At 32.0% G+C, this 21,122-nt stretch overlaps 1 protein-coding gene across 1 annotated transcript; it reads right to left on the bottom strand.

Moving 5' to 3' along the window:
- Positions 1-15,363: 15,363 nt before the first annotated feature.
- LOC108207971 (LOB domain-containing protein 30) lies at positions 15,364-18,855 on the bottom strand. The gene is made up of 2 exons (XM_017378437.2): positions 18,140-18,855; positions 15,364-15,944 (listed from the first exon to the last, which is right to left on the bottom strand). Exons 1-2 carry the CDS (start codon positions 18,497-18,499, stop codon positions 15,549-15,551), a joined length of 756 nt encoding a protein of 251 aa, XP_017233926.1. The 5' UTR covers positions 18,500-18,855; the 3' UTR covers positions 15,364-15,548.
- Positions 18,856-21,122: the final 2,267 nt, after the last annotated feature.

Genomic DNA, 21,122 nt, shown 5'->3' with positions numbered 1-21,122 from the left:
CACACCATTTGTAGCTGCACACTCTCCTCTCCCATATTAATAGCTTCTAACAAATATTTAAGAATTAAAACTTGTGATGATCCAAATATGTTTATATAAATCGAGTCGGACCGAAAAATGAAAGTATAAGAATGAGTTGTCTTCTATTCAAATTGTGTTAGATTAATAATGTATGAATTTATATAATAAAAGTAGTGATAAATAATTTATGCATCTTATTAAATTAATAATAATATTAGTATTGTAATTAACAAAACATAATGTAGGGATTTTAATTATTATTTTTTATTCTAATTAATTTTAATGTTGTTGAATAAAATTTTGTATGCTGCTCGGTACTTGATCACCATTTTTTTAAGACTTTTGAAGAAATTTCAAGAAATATACAACACTTCATAAAATCCTTAGATTAATTTGATTAATTATTTTAAATGTCATTATATTTTATTATATAATTTAAAGAAGAACGTTAGGACCCAAAAATGAATATCTTTATGTACCATTCATTTCTATACACTTTCTTTTATGAATGTTCAAATTATCTCTATACATTCTAAAAATTATCAAACACAATAATCCACTTACATTTACTATTTTCTTCCACTACACTCACTTTATATATTAAATATCGATGGTCCTAGCATTTTATCCATTTTTATTACTTTTTTTCACTAAATTACATCATCCGTCCCCTTTTACATGTCCATTTTGATTTTCAAGGAGTAAATTAACTTTTTTTTGACTAAATATTACATATTATCTACTCTCTCCGTTTCAAATTACATGTCCATTTTAAAAAAATCACACAGTTTAAGAAAAGTGGATGTGAGAAAAAAAAAGTGTATTAAGTCATTAATTGAACATAATATGTGGTGTATAGTTGATCTTGGAAATATAAATTAGCAATATGTGAAGTAGAGTTGATTTTGAAAATATAAATTTACATTGAGAGTTGAAGTGGACAAGTATTTTGCAACAATTTTTTTCTTTCTAAAGTGGATATGTATATTGAAACGAAGGGAGTATTTAATATTTTGAAAATTTGAAAATTGCATATTAATTTAGACTAAACATATATTCTAATGATATAATTTTTTTCTCAATTATATGATATATATGAATTTCAGTCAAAGTATAGTTAACTTGACTCGTAAAAAGTTAAAATGAACGTAGATTGGAGGGAGTACCAAATATCTGGTTAGCAAATGTCAATAATGTGGCATGTATTTTAAAGATAGAATAAAGAGAGTTAACGTGGATATGGATGGTACAATATAAAATTTTCATTAAGTAATATTGTCATATTTTTTTAAAAATAACATTTAATATTTCAATATATTATTTGTACCAAATCAATATATCAGAATTTCATAAGTAAAAAATTATGGACATGATGAATTCCCCATATGAGCGTTAATTTGTAGTATAATTTTTTCTTTCCACCCAAACTAAACAGGAGACACTCGCTGTATATGACGACAAAAGAAAACACGGATTAACGAGAGAATCGAAATAATGGTGTACAAATCCTATATTCATATATGTCATATATGTCAAATCTACTACTAAGAACAAGTACTCCCTCCGTCCCCCTCAATTGTTTACGTTGGAGGAGGACACGGAGACTAAGACAATATATGAAAAATGAGTAAAGTTAGATGAAAAGTGGGGTGGGACCCATCAATATTTAATAATAGATTTGAGAGGAGGAAAGTAGTGGGTGTAATAGTAGTTTTTATTGTTAAATATGAGATAGTGGGGGAAGATAGTGGTCGTAATGATTGAAAAAATTTATTATTTATGATAATATAAAGAAATGAGAGGGACATCCTAAAATAGTAACTGTAAAGTAAAAAAATGAGAGGGAGAGAGGAAGTATATACGTAAGCCTAATTATCTTGAAAGTGGCTTTTGTGAGTACTTTGGAGCCGATTATAGTTAAATTATTGGTTTAGATAATTAAGCAAAGTCAAAAGTAATGGATCAAGGATGGTGACCACTGATCTAACACTCGATCGTTAACTAAATTCAATACTATAATTAAATTGTGGGAGTGCACACATATTACAAAGATGAACTGCTACGTCAATCAGGAGCATCTCTAGCTTGCGAGCTGATCTTTTCAAGCTATTATTTGTATCTTTAATATTCAAGTTAAGAGTAGTTAGAAGGATTAAGGATAACATCTGTATTTGATTTTCTATCTTGACCTCGCAGCCTTATTTGTCGAAAAAATAAATAAATAAGTTAGAAATCTATAAGCACGCATATCAATTTGATTTTTGACATAATTTTAACTCTCGATTTTGGTTATGCCTTCAAAAAAAAAAACTCTCGATTTTGGTTATAGAGCACGAGGATGATAAATCTATCAAGCAATAATATTAATAAATTATTTAAGTTTTGTTAATAATTTCTCATCACCTTATTTTGACATGACTCGATTTCAGTCTAAAAAGATTGAGAAAAATACAGCGGCAGTTTTTTTGGAAGAAGATGAATAATATAGTTAAAAATTATTTAGGGGTTGTTTGGTTAAGATTTCTCTGTTATCATGTATGAGTTTTGTTTATTTCAAAACTCAAATTCATTCCTCAAATCCATAAGGTATGAGAATTTCTTACCAAGGGGAGGGGGTATGAAACCTAGGTTTCAGGAATCAAATCTTTTTCTTTATTTGCATTATTATTTATATCATTTCGTGTAAATTATTAACACAAAATGAAATTAATGACTTCAAAATACATATAAATATTAATTTAATAATATTTTGAATTAATTACAAATTATAACTTATAAATATTATAATCTAACCATGTTCATTCCCGCCCTCAACCAAACACCTGATATCAAAAATTACCTCAGCCCCATACCAATTTAACCTGATTCCTCATTCCAACCTCATACCCCTTCTCCAACTCCAACTAAACGAACCCTTAAAGACTCAATTGCTCATTCCAACCTCATACCCTTTCTCCAACCAAACGAACCCTTAAAAGGCTTTCGGATCATACTCGAAACACTAGTTGGCTGTGGAGAGTAGGGCTGTCAAACGGATAATTCGGATACGGATATGCCTATATCCGTATTCGTATCCGCAGTGGCCGGATTCAGATACGAATAATATCCGTTTTATTTCGAATACGGATAATATCCGCTTTTTCTCGGATACGGATGCGGATATTTCGGACGGATGTCGGATATTTTTGATGACTCTACCCCATTAACGATGATTTTCAAAAAAAAATTATGACCCAAGCTCAAATAATATTTTTATATATGTATAAAGTGTTTGAGTATATGTACAATTATATAAAATTCATGTAAATGTATTATTTAATGCATATACACACACTACAAGCTAAATAAAATAAAATTTTAATTACATATACTTATATATTATATAATTTAAATATTATATATGTATTTAATTTCGGATTCGAATATCACGGATTCGGATACGGATAATATCCGCTTTATTTCGGATACGAATAATATCCGTTTTTTCTCGGATACGGTTGCGGATTTTTCGGACGGATATCGGATCTTTCGAATTTTTTTGACAGCCCTAGTGGAGAGTTCAAAAAGAGGAAAAGACAAGGGAGAGGTATTGATTTTAGTTCGCCCCCCTTAAAACACGGTCTGATTAAGCAGATTGACCCCCTTGAAACACGGTACAATTCTCGTAGACCCAATGTACCAGAGAAAGTCCATGTAAATACTATAAATGAAAAAAAAAATCTTAATAGATATATAATGTTGATAAATCCAACAAATCCAATTAGTAATATTTAGCTTATTGATAAATATTGATAACAAAATATTGATAAATAATTATTTTTTATCTTAACAACATTTCAAAACAACAAATCCAATTAGTAATATTTAGCCGTTATAATGGCTGTTGTCTGTAGTGCTTGATCCCGTTTGATTTGGATATGGTTTGTGAGTTGTGATTAATCCCATTAACGGTAAGATCAAAAAAAATTAACAATGAAATTAATGTAATCAATAGTGTGGGCAGAATTTAAACTTCGGTCGTTGGGCATATTATCCAGTGACTGTATCATTCACAAACCAAAAGTTCTGGGCTTTCTTGGTCTCTTTTTAAATTTTAATGATCCATTTTTCATTATAAGAATGTTCTTTTTTTTAAATAAAAATTGAAGACAATTTTTATTACTTTCAGAACTTGAAAAATATTTTTTGAAATAGATTACATGTTCTTTATAATAATTTTAAATTCCATAATATATATAAAATTCAATCAGATTTTAATCAATGTAATTATTTATAATCAAATCGAACAACAAAAAAGGAACGCAGAAAATAATAATTTTATAATTTTCAAATATCCATCATTCTCTTATTCTAATGATGTCCTAATTCTCTCTTGCCCTCTGTTCTTACGAAATGCCTGTGAATATGTTAATTATAAAGAAAATAAGACGGGAGTATGCCCAATCCACATGAAGTTGATGGTCAAATTTGGAGATTCAAATTCCTCTGAAAGATTTCGTCGTCAGCTAGCTATCAAGTTGGTCTTTTTACCTGTTCTGGGGTGTTCATGTCCCCCGATGTACGTTTCACGGCTGATCGTATGCCGTAAGAGTTGATGTGGATACGTTTCGGCTTATGGGACCGTTAATAAGAATCGTAATAAAAATAAAAATTATAATAACGAGTTAATAAAATTAAAAATTATTAGAAATCTTGGAATATTAATATAAACTAATTTTAAAATGGATTAAGTTTCACATTTCAAACAACGAAAATCTAAATATCAACTATTTTTGTTAATTAATTAGTCATGAAACAATTTGCCTTGTACGGATAATAAGTGGGAAATTTTAAGATTTGAGGTACTCCAAACAAAATATTACATCTTTTTCTTTTTCTTATATTTTGGGTTTCATATATTTAATATGTCACAACAATTACTTACACTTTTTTTCTCCTTTCAAAACTAATCAAATATAAGAAAATTTGTAATACAGAACTCAATTACATTTATTATTTTCCTTCTTTATATTTATTATATATATTCAATATTATCCGGTCCCATCATTTCATTCATTTTTTTATCTTTCAGTTTTTTTAATGCAATTTTCTTAACATCTACTCCCTCCATCCCAAATTAGATGACATCGTTGACTTCGGACACGCACTTTGAAGTTCATTGACCGCAAAGTTACATTACTTATTTTTAAGATTTTATTTTTACAAATAAAAATTTAAATATGAAATTCTCTTTTACAAAAGAAAATTTTAAAAAATAAATTACAGAACTAGACGGTCAATGCACCTTAAATTACGTGCTCAAAATAACTAGCTCATCTAATTTGGGATGGAGAGAGTATTTGTCTATATTTCTCTTAACCTCTATACTTTTACAAACAAATACTATGAGGGATCGTGGAACTGCGTGACAGTCAGTGTTACAGAAATCGGGAATCGGACTTAATCGATTGAGCTATTGATTCAGGGATTAATCGGAAATCGGGTATTAATCGGAAGGATTAATCGGTATGAAAATCGGATTTATTTTAATATTAAGTTATTATTATATTAGCTATTTAGTAAGTAATATATTTACTATATTCATAAACTTTATAATTACTCATATTTAAAGTAATATAATATTTTAATTCTAATAATTTATCATATATACTTCAATTAAGAAATATATTTAAAGATTAATCAGATTTCAAAAATCGGATCGGTAGCCGACCTTGCAGAGGATTAATCGGTGATTAATCGGTTAAATCGGGGATTTTTAGAACACTGGTGACAGTATATAAAGTAAAGCACTAAAGCTGAACATATATAGAGTGAAGTTGAACCACAAAATTAAGACGGTAATGTTATTGACGGGCTAAGTGCAGTCGGTGGTCTGTCATTGCTTCCCATTGAAATGCGGATTTTCTCCCTTGTTACAAGGAACCTTACGTCAGTTGCACTCTTTCGTCCTGTAAAATCAAAATAAGCTTCGGGACATCCCCGGTCACATCACAAGTCTTTCTTCTTCACTTTGTAACGTACAATATTTTCATCCAACGTCGTTCTCACAGATCACACTCAGTTGTTCTCTCTCGTCCACTCCGTTGTTTAATTTCGTACGTGGAACTTAAAATAAGTATTTTTTGCTTAAAATAAATATGGAATAAAATTAGAAAAAAATAAGATTTATAAATGATTAAAATGTTTGGAAAATAAGTAGAATTCTTGAAACAAAAACTAGCATTCATAACTTTTTATAAGTATTTTTTGACTTTTTATCTAAACGGTACGAATAAGTGCTTTATTAACTTATAAACCCCGGCTTAAAAGTGGTTGCCAAACACCCACTTAGATTTTTCTTTGACCACATATATCTACGTATTAAATTTCGTTTAAATATTTATGTTCAAAATATATATATATATATATATATATATAAAATTTCCTTCAAAATAAGTTGTAGATATATAAGACGTATTCGGCCAAACATCCGCGTTCCACTAATTCGAATAAATCATCCACATTTGCGTTTAGTATTTAAACTTATTTTAAAGGAGCCAATTAATTTTGGGGGCGTTTGCATTGTCTGTGAAAATAAAAATTAAAATAAACTATCCACTAAATGAAAATGAGATTATTATTTCATACAATAAATTTATTAATTTAGACATCAATTCATTTAATTTTTATTAATCGGGCTAATTAACTTTGATTAAAATATCTCTTTATCTGCACATGGAAATAAATGTGCAACTTACAACCTAAAATTCAGTAGCAATGTTGAAAGAAACAAGGGTGGTTTGACCACCACGTAGCTAGCAAAACAAGGGGTTGCTAGTAGTATGAGAAACAAGCGAGGATGGGCTTGATTGTGAACAACGAGCGTGCACTGGACTGCTGCTCCTTCCTGTCACCTCACACTAATTACCGATGATTCGAGAAATACATGTGTGCAAATGCATTCCTTTCTTCCTCTTCCTTTAAAAAAATAAAATAAATATGTGCAATGCATTTCTATTTTAATGATTAATTTTTGGTATTTATTACATATCTTATGATAAACATTCAGGATTCAAATTTTAATTCAAAAAATAATATTGCAAAAAATAATTATAAGCAGTGTTACAGAAATCGGGAATCGGACCTAATCGGTTTAGCTACCGATTTAGGGATTAATAGGAAATAGGGGATTAATCGGAAGGATTAATCGGAGTGAAAATCGGATTTATTTTAATATTAAAATATTATTTAATATTTAGTTATTATTACATTAGCTATTTAGTAACTAATATATTTACTATATTCATAAACTCTATAATTATTCGTATTGAAAGTAATATAGTATTTTAATTTTAATAATTTACTATATATACTTCGATTAAAAAATATATATATAAGGATTAATCGGATTTCAAAAATCGAATCGGTGGCCAATCTTGCGGAGGATTAATCGGGGATTAATCGGTTGAATCGGGGATGTTTAGAACACTGATTATAAGCATCTAATACAAATATTCTTTTGTCGCGAGTGATATTTTATATTTTAAAAGTATATGAAAATATTAAAAATGACCAAATTCTGGGATTCCGGGCCAAGTGTGTTGTCTAAGTTGTGAAAACTGAAAGGTGATGCGCCTCCAACAAGGTGCTGATTAAGTAGTCATGCTTGACACAACTTTATGGGACTAGTGCTTTAAATAAAAATGATGCGCGCATGATATGAAATCACCCAGACACACGCAGCATATATCTCGTGGACTGTGTCTATACCTTTCCCTTTTATCATACACCGTAGCATCAACATAAAAGAAGGTATACTACACATCCGTTCCAACACTTAGCATCATATAGTTAGGTACGAACTCACTCATTGCGATCAGGGACACTTTGAGTTCGTGATGGTCTCTTTTCCTATGCTTGGGAATTGTTGGAGAGCAGAAACAGAAGCTGCTTCTTGTTTTAATTTTTTTTAACCTGTTTATATAAATAAGCTGAAGTATTTTTAAAAAACTGAAAATACTAGAGCTTTTACTTATTTTTCAAAATATTTTATTAATTTATTTATTTCTCAGTCTTGATCCTCTTATTTTATCTTAAGTAAGTAATCATTTTTTTTAATCTTGTTCAAACACATCTTAATCTGAATTTTGGCTTTACTGAAATGAAATACTAGTAAAATAATCTATAAACAAACTAAAAAATATTTATTTTGTTATATATATAAATAAATATATTTGTAATTACTGAACCCACATCATACTGATTATTATAACAAAATATATTTTTTCAAAAGATTTAAGTGGCACTGCAAGCTTGTAAAATAAATATATGCTCGAGGTTTATAAATATATTGCCGCTGCTGCCTCCCTAACGACTAACGAGGATATACAGGCCTCCGAGGCTGCTGCACGGTTCAAAATTGTTGAATCATTGGATCATCATGTACAGGCCAGGAGGCCCAGAAAGTTTTGTACATTAACATTCTGTATCATGTCTGTCTACAAATTGGCCCAATCAAAGTAGTGGAGAAAAATTTTGACAGCTGTTACATTAGTAGTTTCTGTTACAGTATATCATGCCAACTCAACTATCAGAAGCTGAGCTGGCAAATCAAAGTAGTGGAGAAAATTTTTGACAGCTGTGGGTTAGTTACAAGTGTATAAATATAGGCTTTATATGTACTCCCTCCGTCCCCCTGAGTTGTATACATTGGGGGACGGGGACGCGGCACGGACTTTAATGCTCCTGCAAAGTGTAGTTGTGCAATTTATTTTGAAATTTTTTTTTTTCTGAATTAAAGTTTGGATGTTATATTTTTATATAGAAAAAGAAAATCTCAAAAATAAGTTACGGAACTATATTTTATAAGGGCATTGAAATGCGTGTCGAGCAGTTAAAAAGAAACGTATAGAATTAAATGGGACAGAGGGAGTATAGGTTAACTCAGTTTGACAGCTGTGGGTTAGTTACAAGTTTTTCATATCAATACAAGTATAGTTTTACTTTTATTCTGCAGTATGAACATATTCTGAGAGTTTCAACTTTAAACCGACTAATTACTCCCTCCGTTCCATTTTAGTAGTCTCATTTGGAGTATTTTGATTGCTCTTGAAACATTGGTTCTAGAAATTCGAATTTCAATATTTCAACCTTTATATAGATTTTTTTTCGATTATTACACAAACCTTTGAATGCAGCCTAGGATTTGATTCTTTCCGATATAGCATTGATCTTCACAGAATTTTGGCTTCCAACGTGACAATGCGTTCTGATATAAGCTTTTATAGAACGTTATGGATTAGTACTTTTGCCAGGCCTCTAAAACCGAGGCCTTCTCTAGCTTACTCATCTATCTTTGTGAGAAAAAATTGCCACAATGTGCTCTGCATCAAACAGGATCTTCATTTCCGTGACTGGGCCTGCACAGATGAGTAAGCTAGAGAAAACCTTGATACAAAAGGCTTCGCAGAAGTATTAATCCATCACCGTTATACAAGTTCCATGTTGAACTACAGTATGACTAGCACAATCAAGTCTCAGCAAATTACATTTTTATCAAAGACACTCTTGCTGAACTATTGAATAATGAAGAACATCCATATTTTTAGTAAATTTAATATTAAATAAAAACCACTAATTTATATATTGTTTAAAAAGATTATTTGTTAACTACCATTAGATAGTAATGATGTATAATTTATTTTCTAATTTTGTATGTCATCCTGTAAGTATAAATAGGTTCATACAAATTGTTGTAATCAAGTTGGAGAGATATATATTTTTTTACATATATTTTATACTCTTTTATCTTCTCAGCACTATTAGCAATTAACTCAAATACCCAACATTTTGGTATCAGAGCCTCAAGATCAAAAGGCCTATATCATACTTCCGCAATATAATATATAAATATGTCATTTTCTCAACAACAAGTTATTCCCATTTTTAATGGAGAAAACTATAAATTCTGGAGTATTAAAATGAAGGTGGTTCTACAAGCAAGCCCACACTTATGGAATGTTGTAGAAACTGGCATACCTCAAAATGTTGCAACTGAAGCCACCACCACATCGACACAGGCATCAACACAGGTTGATTGGCCACAAAGAGATGCAGAGGCATTAGCCAAATTTCATCTTGCAGTAACAGATACAATATTCCCCCGAATAATGAATGTTACCTCAGCAAAACAAGCATGGGACATCTTGAAAGCTGAATTCGAGGGAAATGAGAAAACGACAAAAATAAGGCTTCAGAATTTGAGACGTGAATTCGAGAATCTCAAGATGAAAGATGGAGAGGTAATTAAGGATTACTCTTCTCGAATTATAAAGTTAGTGAATGAATTAAAATCAAATGGTGATAATATTACTGACCAAAGAGTTGTTGAAAAAATACTGGTTAGTTTGTCCGAGAAATTTGATACAATGGTGACTGTGATAGAAGAATCTAAGGATCTCACGCAGTTAACTATCTCGGAGTTGATAGCATCCTTACAAATCCACGAGGATAGGATGTCAAAAAGAAATGAAACATCGGGTGAAGGAGCTTTTCAGTCAAAACATAAAGCTTCATCATTCAAACAAAATAAAAGAGGAGGAGCACCTAGAAAGTGTATTCCTAGCAACTTCAAAGAATTTGAGAGAAAAGCCAAATTTTCTCCATGTTCGATTTGCAAGAAAACAAATCATGCTGAAAAGAATTGCTGGTACAAAGGAAAAACTCAATGCACTTATTGTAAGAAATTCAACCATACCGAGGATGAATGTAGAGTCAAAAATCAGCAAGCAAGTAGATCAGAGACAATGGAGGACGAGAATAAATTATTTTATGCATGTCAAAATTCAACAAATCAGAAGGATGCATGGCTTGTTGATAGTGGTTGTACTAATCATATGACCAAACACTCTCACATTTTCACCGAAATAGACTCCTCTATTAAAGTACCGGTAAAAATGGGCAATGGAGAAATGGTGAAATCTGAAGGTAAAGGTACCATCACTATTCAAACAAAGAAAAGAGCAAAACACATTAAGGACGTTCTATACGTTCCTAATCTCGATCAGAATTTACTCAGTGTTAATGGTGAAATCTGAAGGTAAAGGTACCATCACTATTCAAACAAAGAAAGGAGCAAAACACATTAAGGACGTTCTATACGTTCCTAATCTCGATCAGAATTTACTCAGTGTTCCTCAAATGATGCAGAATGGATATTCAATTCATTTCGAAGGAGACACATGTGATATTTATGATCCAGAAGGGAATAACATTGCTTGTATAAAAATGCTACAAAAATGTTTCCCTATTCAATGGCAATACAAGATACAAGAAAAGTCAATGCAGGCAAAAACAAATGAGTTAACATGGTTATGGCACAAGCGCTTTGGACATAGTAATCTACAAAGCTTGAAATTTCTTTCGAGCAAAAATATGGTCAAAGGTCTTCCTCTAATTTCAGAAACTATTGGTGTATGCGAAGGATGTCAGTTTGGGAAAATGTCTAGAAAATTTTTTCCTTCTGGACAAGCATGGAGAGCATCAAAGAAATTAGAATTGGTACATACAGATGTCTGCGGACCTATGAGGACTTCCTCACTTGATAATAGCAAGTATTTTATACTGTTCATTGACGACTACTCTAGAATGACTTGGGTATACTTCCTGAAAGAAAAGTCGGAAGTATTTAATATCTTTAATAAATTTAAGAGCCATGTTGAGAAGGAGAGTGGTTGTAAAATCAAGTGCCTAAGGAGCGATAACGGGACAGAGTATACCTCATCAAAATTTAAAGCATTTTGTGAAGTGGAAGGTATACATCGACAAATGACCGTTCCGTATACACCTCAACAAAATGGTGTAAGTGAGAGAAAAAATAGAACCGTGATGGAGATGGCAAGATCAATGTTGAAAGATAAAAATTTGCCAAATAAATTTTGGGCAGAAGCCGTCTACACAGCCGTATATCTTCAGAATCGTCTACCTACAAAGGCAGTTAATAAAAGAACACCTCTTAAAGCATGGTCTGGGCATAGACCATCTGTTAGTCACTTGAGAATATTTGGATGTATATGTTACATCTATGTACCAAGTGAAAAGCGTCATAAACTAGAAGGTAAAGCTGAAAAAGGAATATTTCTTGGCTACAGTTCACAGTCCAAGGGATATCGGGTTTACAACCCACAAAATAATAAAGTTCAAGTCAGCAGAGATGTTGTATTTGACGAAGATGCTTCTTGGGATTGGGAGCATGATGATATCAAGGAAAGATATGTTGTGACTCAACCAATTAATACAGAACCTACACATGAAATAGTTGGTCAACATGAACAACATTTTCAGGAGGAGTCTGAGAGTACTTCAGATGATCCAGACTCACCAAGGTATGAATATGATAGTTTTTCTGATTCACCACCAACAAAAACTCGAAGACTATCAGATATATATGAAAATACAGACAGAATACCTGATCTAAATCCCGAGCAAGTTCAGTTTTGTTACTTTGTCTCGGATGAGCCAAATAATTATGAGCGTGCAGCTCAGCACAAAGAATGGAGAGATGCAATGAAGGAGGAAATCTCCATGATTGAAAAAAACCATACATGGGTTTTAGTAGATAAACCACCACACAAGGATACTATTGGCGTAAAGTGGGTATACAAAACCAAGCAACATCCAGATGGTTCAATACAAAAATACAAAGCAAGGCTAGTAGTGAAAGGCTACTCACAACAGTTTGGAGTAGATTATAATGAAACTTTTGCGCCTGTTTCCAGACAGGACACAATTAGAGCAATACTTGCTCTCGCAGCCCAGCGTAAATGGAACATTTACCAGCTTGATGTGAAATCGGCATTTCTAAATGGATTCCTAGAAGAAGAAATTTATATTGAGCAACCACCAGGATTCATAATAAAAGGAAAGGAAGACAAAGTCTTAAGATTAAAAAAGGCTTTGTACGGACTTAAACAATCTCCACGGGCATGGTATAGTCGGATTGATAAATATTTTCATCAACAAGGATTTAAGAAAAGTCCAAATGAAGCTACCTTATACATCAAAGTGGAAGGACCTGATATATTAATTCTTTCTCTTTATGTTGATGATCTTATTGTCACAGGAAGTAATCTTTCAATGATTACAAAATTTAAGCAACAAATGATGAAAATGTTTAAGATGACGGACCTGGGGCTGATGAACTATTTTCTAGGAATGGAGATTGATCAATCTAAAGAAGGAATCTTCATTTGTCAAGAAAGATATGCAAGAAACATCTTAAAGAAGTTCAACATGGAATGGTGTAAACCAATCTCAACTCCACTTGCTCAAAATGAAAAATTGAGTAAGGATGATGATTCAGGGGAAGCTGACTCCACACGTTATAGAAGTATAATAGGCAGTTTATTGTACTTAACTGCTACTAGGCCAGATTTGATGTATGCCACAAGTGTTCTCTCCAGATTTATGCAGAAACCAACACAAGCTCACATGAAAGGAGTAAAGAGAGTCCTTCGCTATGTGAAAGGAACCACAAATTACGGGATATGGTTCAACTCTACTGAAAATCCTGAACTGATTGGATATTCAGACAGTGATTGGGCTGGATCAATAGATGATATGAAAAGCACTTCAGGTTATGTGTTTTCACTCGGAAATGGTGTCTTTTCTTGGTTAAGTCAAAAACAAAATACAGTTGCACAATCAACAGCTGAAGCAGAATATATAGCAGCATGTGCAGCAGTTAACCAAGCAATTTGGCTTAGAAGGATACTCTCAGAATTGGGTGAGAAACAAAAATCAGCAACTAAAATATACTGTGATAGCACATCAGCAATTGCTATTGCAAAGAATCCGGTTCAACATCGCAAGACCAAACATATTAAAATAAAGTACCACTTTGTGAGAGAAGCTGAAAATAGAGGAAAAATCAGTCTAGTTCACTGCAACACTGAAGAGCAACTGGCTGATATTTTCACTAAAGCACTTCCAAAACCAAAGTTCGAAATTCTCAGGAATAAGCTCTGCATACAAAGGAAGTTCTTCAAGGAGGAGTATTGAATAATGAAGAACATCCATATTTTTAGTAAATTTAATATTAAATAAAAACCACTAATTTATATATGGTTTAAAAAGATTATTTGTTAACTACCATTAGATAGTAATGATGTATAATTTATTTTCTAATTTTGTATGTCATCCTGTAAGTATAAATAGGTTCATACAAATTGTTGTAATCAAGTTGGAGAGATATATATTTTTTTACATATATTTTATACTCTTTTATCTTCTCAGCACTATTAGCAATTAACTCAAATACCCAACATGAACTAATACCAATACCTGCAAGGCTGTCGTGAGGACGCTTGACGAAACTAACTGACAGGATCAACACCTTGTGCAGATTTTATTGACAATGTCTTACAAATTTGCCAACCAGACAGGGCAGTGATGTTCTTTTTTAACTTGTATATGAGTTGCCGAGTGAAAGCTCTGTAACCATGACCTCCAATTAAACATACAGGGGGAGTTTGGATCGTGAGTGAGAATGGAAATCGGGAATGGGAATGAAGAGTATGGAAATGATGGATATGGGAATGGGTATCTCAAGTGGTAATTGTAATCGGCCGTGACTATGAGACTCTGTATTTCTACTCAAGGAACCTCTGGCACAAAACTAACCGATTATGTAGGATGCTTCCTACCAGATTTCCTCTATTTGATTAGCAGGAAACAAGGGAAAAACTGTAATGAAACTCCTGATAAAACAGGGGAACAACAATTGATTACAATGAGAAGAATTAAGTTATCTCGTTGGCTTTGCTCTCGATAGAGGGCCATCTTTTATGTGCTCTACTTGTTTCACAGGGAACTCAGGTCTGCTCTGATCTTTCTTCACTACCTATGTTTTTCACTTTCTAACTAAATTTGATCATGTCACGCGTGCTAATCTGTAATAATCAGCTTAGAATATGTTTCATAATAACTAGTAAGGTATCTTACTATTATTTACTACAGCTTCAGTATGGGGGATTAGTCTTCTACTTCATCCCCATCACTACAAGCTGAAAGTCGAACCTTCATCTCTTCTTCGTTTCTCTTTTACCATTGATTTCTTATTAGGATCGGATCAATGCAAGAACCAAAACATAACTACTATTCGTGCCTCTCAATTTAGCAACTAAAGCTGTTAAAACTTAAAAGACAATGAATCAAATGCAGCTAAATACACTACATTTTAGCCAATAATCATGATGGAACTAGTTACGGATAATGTTTTACATACATAATATATATAATGTTTCGCGCGCACACACAGACAGTGCCAATTAAAAATTACAGCGAATTAATAAAAAATGCTAAAGATACGAACTTGAAGATATAAATTTCATTAGCACTTGGATCATAATATAGCAACTGAAATAAGGAACAAAAGAACTTAGTCATTAAAATTAATCAGCAGCTCTTTAAAAAGTGATACCTCATAATTAACATCCTAGAATGAAACCAACCATCTCGATCCGGGTCAAGTAGTACTTAATCGGGTCAATTTATCTAGAATGTGGCGGCATAGTAGAAGGGTCACTGCATGGATGTTGCGGAGAGTCATGCCTCTGAAAAAGTTCTCGAGCCAGATCTTGAAAATCAGCACCACCGCTCACAACAGGCAACATGTCCACAGGGGCTCTGATATTGCCACTGCTACCGAATTGCCGAGGATCAAGTACAGGTCTCTGCTGAAAAGTCCAAGATTGGTGCATCATTGGATCAAAGAGTGAGGATAAGTCATAAGTTGCTGGCATGCACGAGGCAGCCGGGAGATCGGAGATGGATAAGGGAAGTCCTCCAAGAAGCTGCTGTGGTGGCGGAGCTGGCGGGGGAGTCGGGACCTCTAGTGTTGCCAGATGGGCTTGCAAGTACGTGAGTTCTGCTTGCAGGTTCGTTACCTGAATTAAGCATGCCATGCATAAAATGAAATGATGGATTAAGTAGTCACCACACCACAATGACAGTTAATTAGCCAGGACAGTAATTAAGTCAGACTCTCGCAGATTGATTCGCGTCCGTTTGGGAGAACATGAACAAATAGTTCAATTCCTTTTAATTTTAACACATAAAAACTGTAAACAAAAAATTATAGGTTAAAAATAGTAGTGCTACGTTGATAAAATTAAATATAAAAACTTTCACAAAATAACGTATACAGATGAGCAGCCAACAAAGTATTAAACGAGTTATCGGCCATCATCTTTACGGTTTATTTTATTTTTACTCTCACACTATAAAAATGATGGCCGGCAACTCATTTAATACTCTATGTATATGTCATAAGAAAATATATTTTTTTTATAAAATGTAAAATTTTTTCCTCGCAATACATTATTATACATGTATAGGATACGATAAGAACGAAAATGTTATATTGAGTTGAGTGATGGACATAGGATACCCGTTGATCGACATTTGATCAGACTAGCCAACAAATGTATAGTAACATTAAGTTATACATATTTAGTAATCATTTTCATTTGCAGTTTCATTATTATAATTAAATATTACTAAATATACATACAATTAGGTTATGTAACGAAATCACTTAAATTAATTTATCATATATATATATATATATATATATTTGTGAAAAAGAAGTAAAACAATATTTCTGGTAATATACATATAGCAAAAGTTAAGAGACCTATCTTTATCGAAAGCTAGCTCACCCTTTAATTTTATTTTAGCGTAGAAGCAACTAAATTGCCAAGTTTGTACGATACAACCTATTTGATAATTTATACGTTATTAATTAAAAGTATGAATTTTCTATCAAGCATTAATTTATGATTAAATCATGAATGTACTATCAGCAGTGCATTTTCCTAACTACTGTTTCTCTTCGTGTATTGTTTGTGGCTTAGTATTGTTCTCGGATAAAATATATAAATTTGTATTTGTTCGATTCCTTGATGAGAATCGTCGAAACAAATATATTCGTATCGAAAATACATTACTTAAACACAGCTTAAATAAACTTTTTTTAGGGTCTCAAGGATATTACTGATTTCAAAAGGTTAAAGGGGTCGGTCTTTATGAACTCCAACATTAGTTAACACGCATGTAGGGTTCTCTACTTGACGGGTAGTAAGTCAATTGACACCTTCTTCATTAGTTTGCAGATTCTACCTATTAACTTCTGTACTTCTCCAAGTTCCTAACACCCTTTACACAACTATGAGTGTTTGCCATAAATGTGTTCAAAACAAAATGCCAGAAAAAGATACAAATTAATACTTATGCAAGTTTACAAAGTCATGTATCCAACCATCAATATCTAGCTACTCAAATTTGATCATCCAAGTGTAAATGTGCACTTTTCAGCTGTGAGATTTATCAATTCGGCACAGGTTTTGCTACAAAACGGAAAATCAAGTACTCCCGATAATTTAAAATGTAGTACTAATTTAAAACGGGGAGAGTATTTAAACGGATATAATAAATATTTTTGTGCATGTTAATATGTCACGCGTAAAGGAAACTGTAGGAGAACTGGAAGACCGACCAGTTCCTTAATAAGAGCAGATTAAAAAACTGGGAAAGACCAAAGATTCATGGAAAGTACTAGTCCTGTAGCTCCAGTGGTGGTATTATAGTATACACCTGACAACCAGTACATTATAACTTAATCAATCTGCCAAAATATTATTCTAGATTTCAGCAATCCTTCACACTGTTCCTCCCATGGAACCACATCATCCTCTACACTTCTTTCTATACCTTCTCTTACAGTATTAAATTATCTTCTATGTTACATAATTAGAAACCGAAATATTATTTAAAGTTTATAATTTGTTTAATCAAATTGCTTGGTGTGTGAACCCTAAATTCAGGATTTTGTGTGAAAAAGGTTAACAAAAGTTTGTAACCGAAACTCAAATGTTTCATCCATTGTAACGGATATCTAGGGATTTGTGTCGAGAACTTCGAATGAGAAACGGTGGAATTTAGTCATGTTTTCTGGTAGTGAGATATATGTAACGGAAGATGTAGAAACTGGTAGAAATATATATATAAAAAATTAAAATTAGCTGGTTAATTGAGGAATTAGAGTGTTTAATATGAGTAGATAAGTTAGAATTATATGCACCTGTTGTTGAAGAGCAAAGATGTGAGCAACACAGCCGTAAACCGGGTCTCTAAGCCGGGCTTGAGCCTCGTAACAAATAGTGACAACAGCGTCAAGCCGCTTGTGAACCGGAATGTGGAGCAGAAGCTTGGAAACATTACTAGCTCCGAAGACCTTATGCACAGCCGCAAAATGGGCTGCTCCTTGCTCCGAATCGAAATACGGAGCAAAGATGCAGCCCGCCACACACTTCCTCCTCAAAAATTTACACGCTCCACACGGCCCACCTCCGCCACTACTCCCACCGCTACCGCTGCTACTTCCACCCCCTCCCGGGGCTGATCCGCTGCTGGTCGCACAACTAGGGTTTGCAGTATTCATCTATATATGTAAAGATCGGGTAGCTAAGTGAGTATATTTAGACCATAATAACTTGCTAGGGTTTGCGGGATTCTAGAATTAATTCGATTTGGTAGAGAGATTTAGAGAGGAGAAATGAGAGACTAGGGTTTGGTGAAATTAATATGGTATTTGAGGATTATAAGAAGTAAATCAAGTCTTTAAAGCCACGCGACGAAGCAAACCAGATTTAGCTGTTTGCGTGAAGCAAACATGCGATGAGCCAACAGCTTTGTGATTTGTATTTCTTCTTCTCGTGAATATGCAAAACAATTCTCATGTTTTCTTTCTCTCCTTTTCTCACACTATTCTTTATATACTGCTTGAGCTTTCTCTTTCGATGTATGGTCGATCTGTCAATTATCGATTTTAAGGCCACTTTGGACACTGTCAAGAACTTAGAGAATTAGCAGAGATATGGTTTAAAGAAAAAGGTTATTACAAAACCGACAATATAAATTTGATTTTGTTAGCAGTATTAATTTCAAATTTGTAAATAAATAACTATATAGGATCGCAGCTTTCATGAATGTTATATTCACAACGAATATCATAATTCGTAAAATATAAATAACCATTAGAGTTTTCCAAACACACATGCTAGGTGCACAAAATTGTGTACAGTTTTAATTGGAGTTATTAATATAAATACAGGACCGATTCCAATTAAAATCCATCACATATGCACCAAACATTTTTCTTATGAATTTTTGACAATGCAGACTTATATTAATCATTTTCTCACACTTTTTGACAATTCAGCCTTATATTAATCATTTTCTCACACTATTCCGATAAGTATCTCATGTTTTGATACTTTTCGGATGAGCCAGAGTCGAACCAGAGTCGAACTCGGTTCTTTCAAAACAACAGATGATAAACCCACCACTTGTGTTATACAGTCGTGCATTTATGTATACTATATTAACACAACACGAAACAAATGCGAGGACATCAATTTCTTTTTAAATAAATTTAAAATTTCATTTTTAATCTATAATCGACACCTTCTATATAGGATTAATCACACAAGTTAAAACGTAACGCCAGGTAATTTGAATTTTTTTGAATATCCGATTATCTAACATTAACATTACCCATTATTGCACATACTTGTGCAAAGGATTTATATATAAACGTTAATGAATCTAAGTTCGGGACACATAAATTTTGTAAATCTTCTAGTTTGAGTTTATAGTCGTAACTGAGAGTCAATACGTTAATTTGGTCATAAAACTTAACATGACCTGTTTAAGTAGTGTTTTCCATGTTTTCGGTTTTGCAATTGTGTGGTAAAGAATATTTTTAAACAATAAAAATGTATTTATAAAGAATCCAAAAGATATAGTCACTTCACCTCATGATCAATATTTAATCAAACTTGACACCGAATTTAATTAGGATGATTCTCGTACATTGATTTTTCAACTATATATGAGATAGTTAAATAACAAAATTACTGTAAGAATAATTTTAATTATCTATATGAATTTTTAGTATTTAAACTTTAATAATATACACACATATATATTATTTTTGAGACGACGGTACCCCGTAAATCACAGTCTATTAAGCTCATTACAATGATCTAGTATTTGAAGTTGCATATAAAAGAATATCATAGATGGAAACAAAACATAATTTAGAAAATTAATTGTATAATGACATTATAAAATATATAAATTATTGTAATTTTATATATGTTATTCTCAATCGCGAGATTACCGTCGAACGTCTTTAATTTAATCCGAATACATTTTACATTATGTATTAAATTGGAAGACATTTTACAGTGAAAATATTTATTTAGTAGTTGATTCATTAATTAGAATATATGTATATTTATTTATATATATACATATATAAGAAAATCTTAAAATGACTCTATTCATACTATATGTTGAGAACTAGTTTTGCTTTTATGGTTTTTTTACTATTTATTTAATTAAATTGATTCGATATTCTCTGTTTATGATATACTTTTATTATTTAAATTAAAAATTTGTATTCAATCTGATCAGAATATATGAGTAAAATAAGATTTTAACAAATTTAGTGGAGAAAAGAAACTGCGTGAGTGAAACCGTAAATGAATATAAATGAATGTAAACTTTTTAAGACAAGATCATAAAAGAAAGTGATGAAATGTGAAATGAAAGGAAAAAAGTTTAAAATTATAAATCTTGTTAACGATCATTTTCGAGTGAGAAAATAAATTTAATTTAATTCACACCTTATTCTACTAGATCTGTATATATAAACATAATCTAATTATATGTCATATGTTTATATTAATTATACACTAATATACATAATAATTAACACTAATTATGTTATCCTGTATGAACACCAGATAAATCAAAAATAAATAATGAAATCAGTAGATGATATTGTAGACACGTGAAACCGAGAGAAATGTTAGGTGTCCCACGGTTGCTTTTAACTTATTACGATAAAAAGCGGTGCAACTTTAATAAATAAAAACAAATAAAAACCATTTTTTAAAGACATATATATGAGTATATGACAAAGAAGAAACGTGTCGACGGGACTGGGGTGCGTGTTTTAAGCTGCGTAGAGGCCAAAAGACGCTAACTATCTCTTT

Source organism: Daucus carota, chromosome 2, assembly GCF_001625215.2.
Source record: "Daucus carota subsp. sativus chromosome 2, DH1 v3.0, whole genome shotgun sequence".
Classification (NCBI taxonomy): Eukaryota; Viridiplantae; Streptophyta; class Magnoliopsida; order Apiales; family Apiaceae; genus Daucus; species Daucus carota.
Note: the sequence above shows the minus strand (reverse complement) of the source record. Positions and strands in the feature narration are given on the sequence as shown.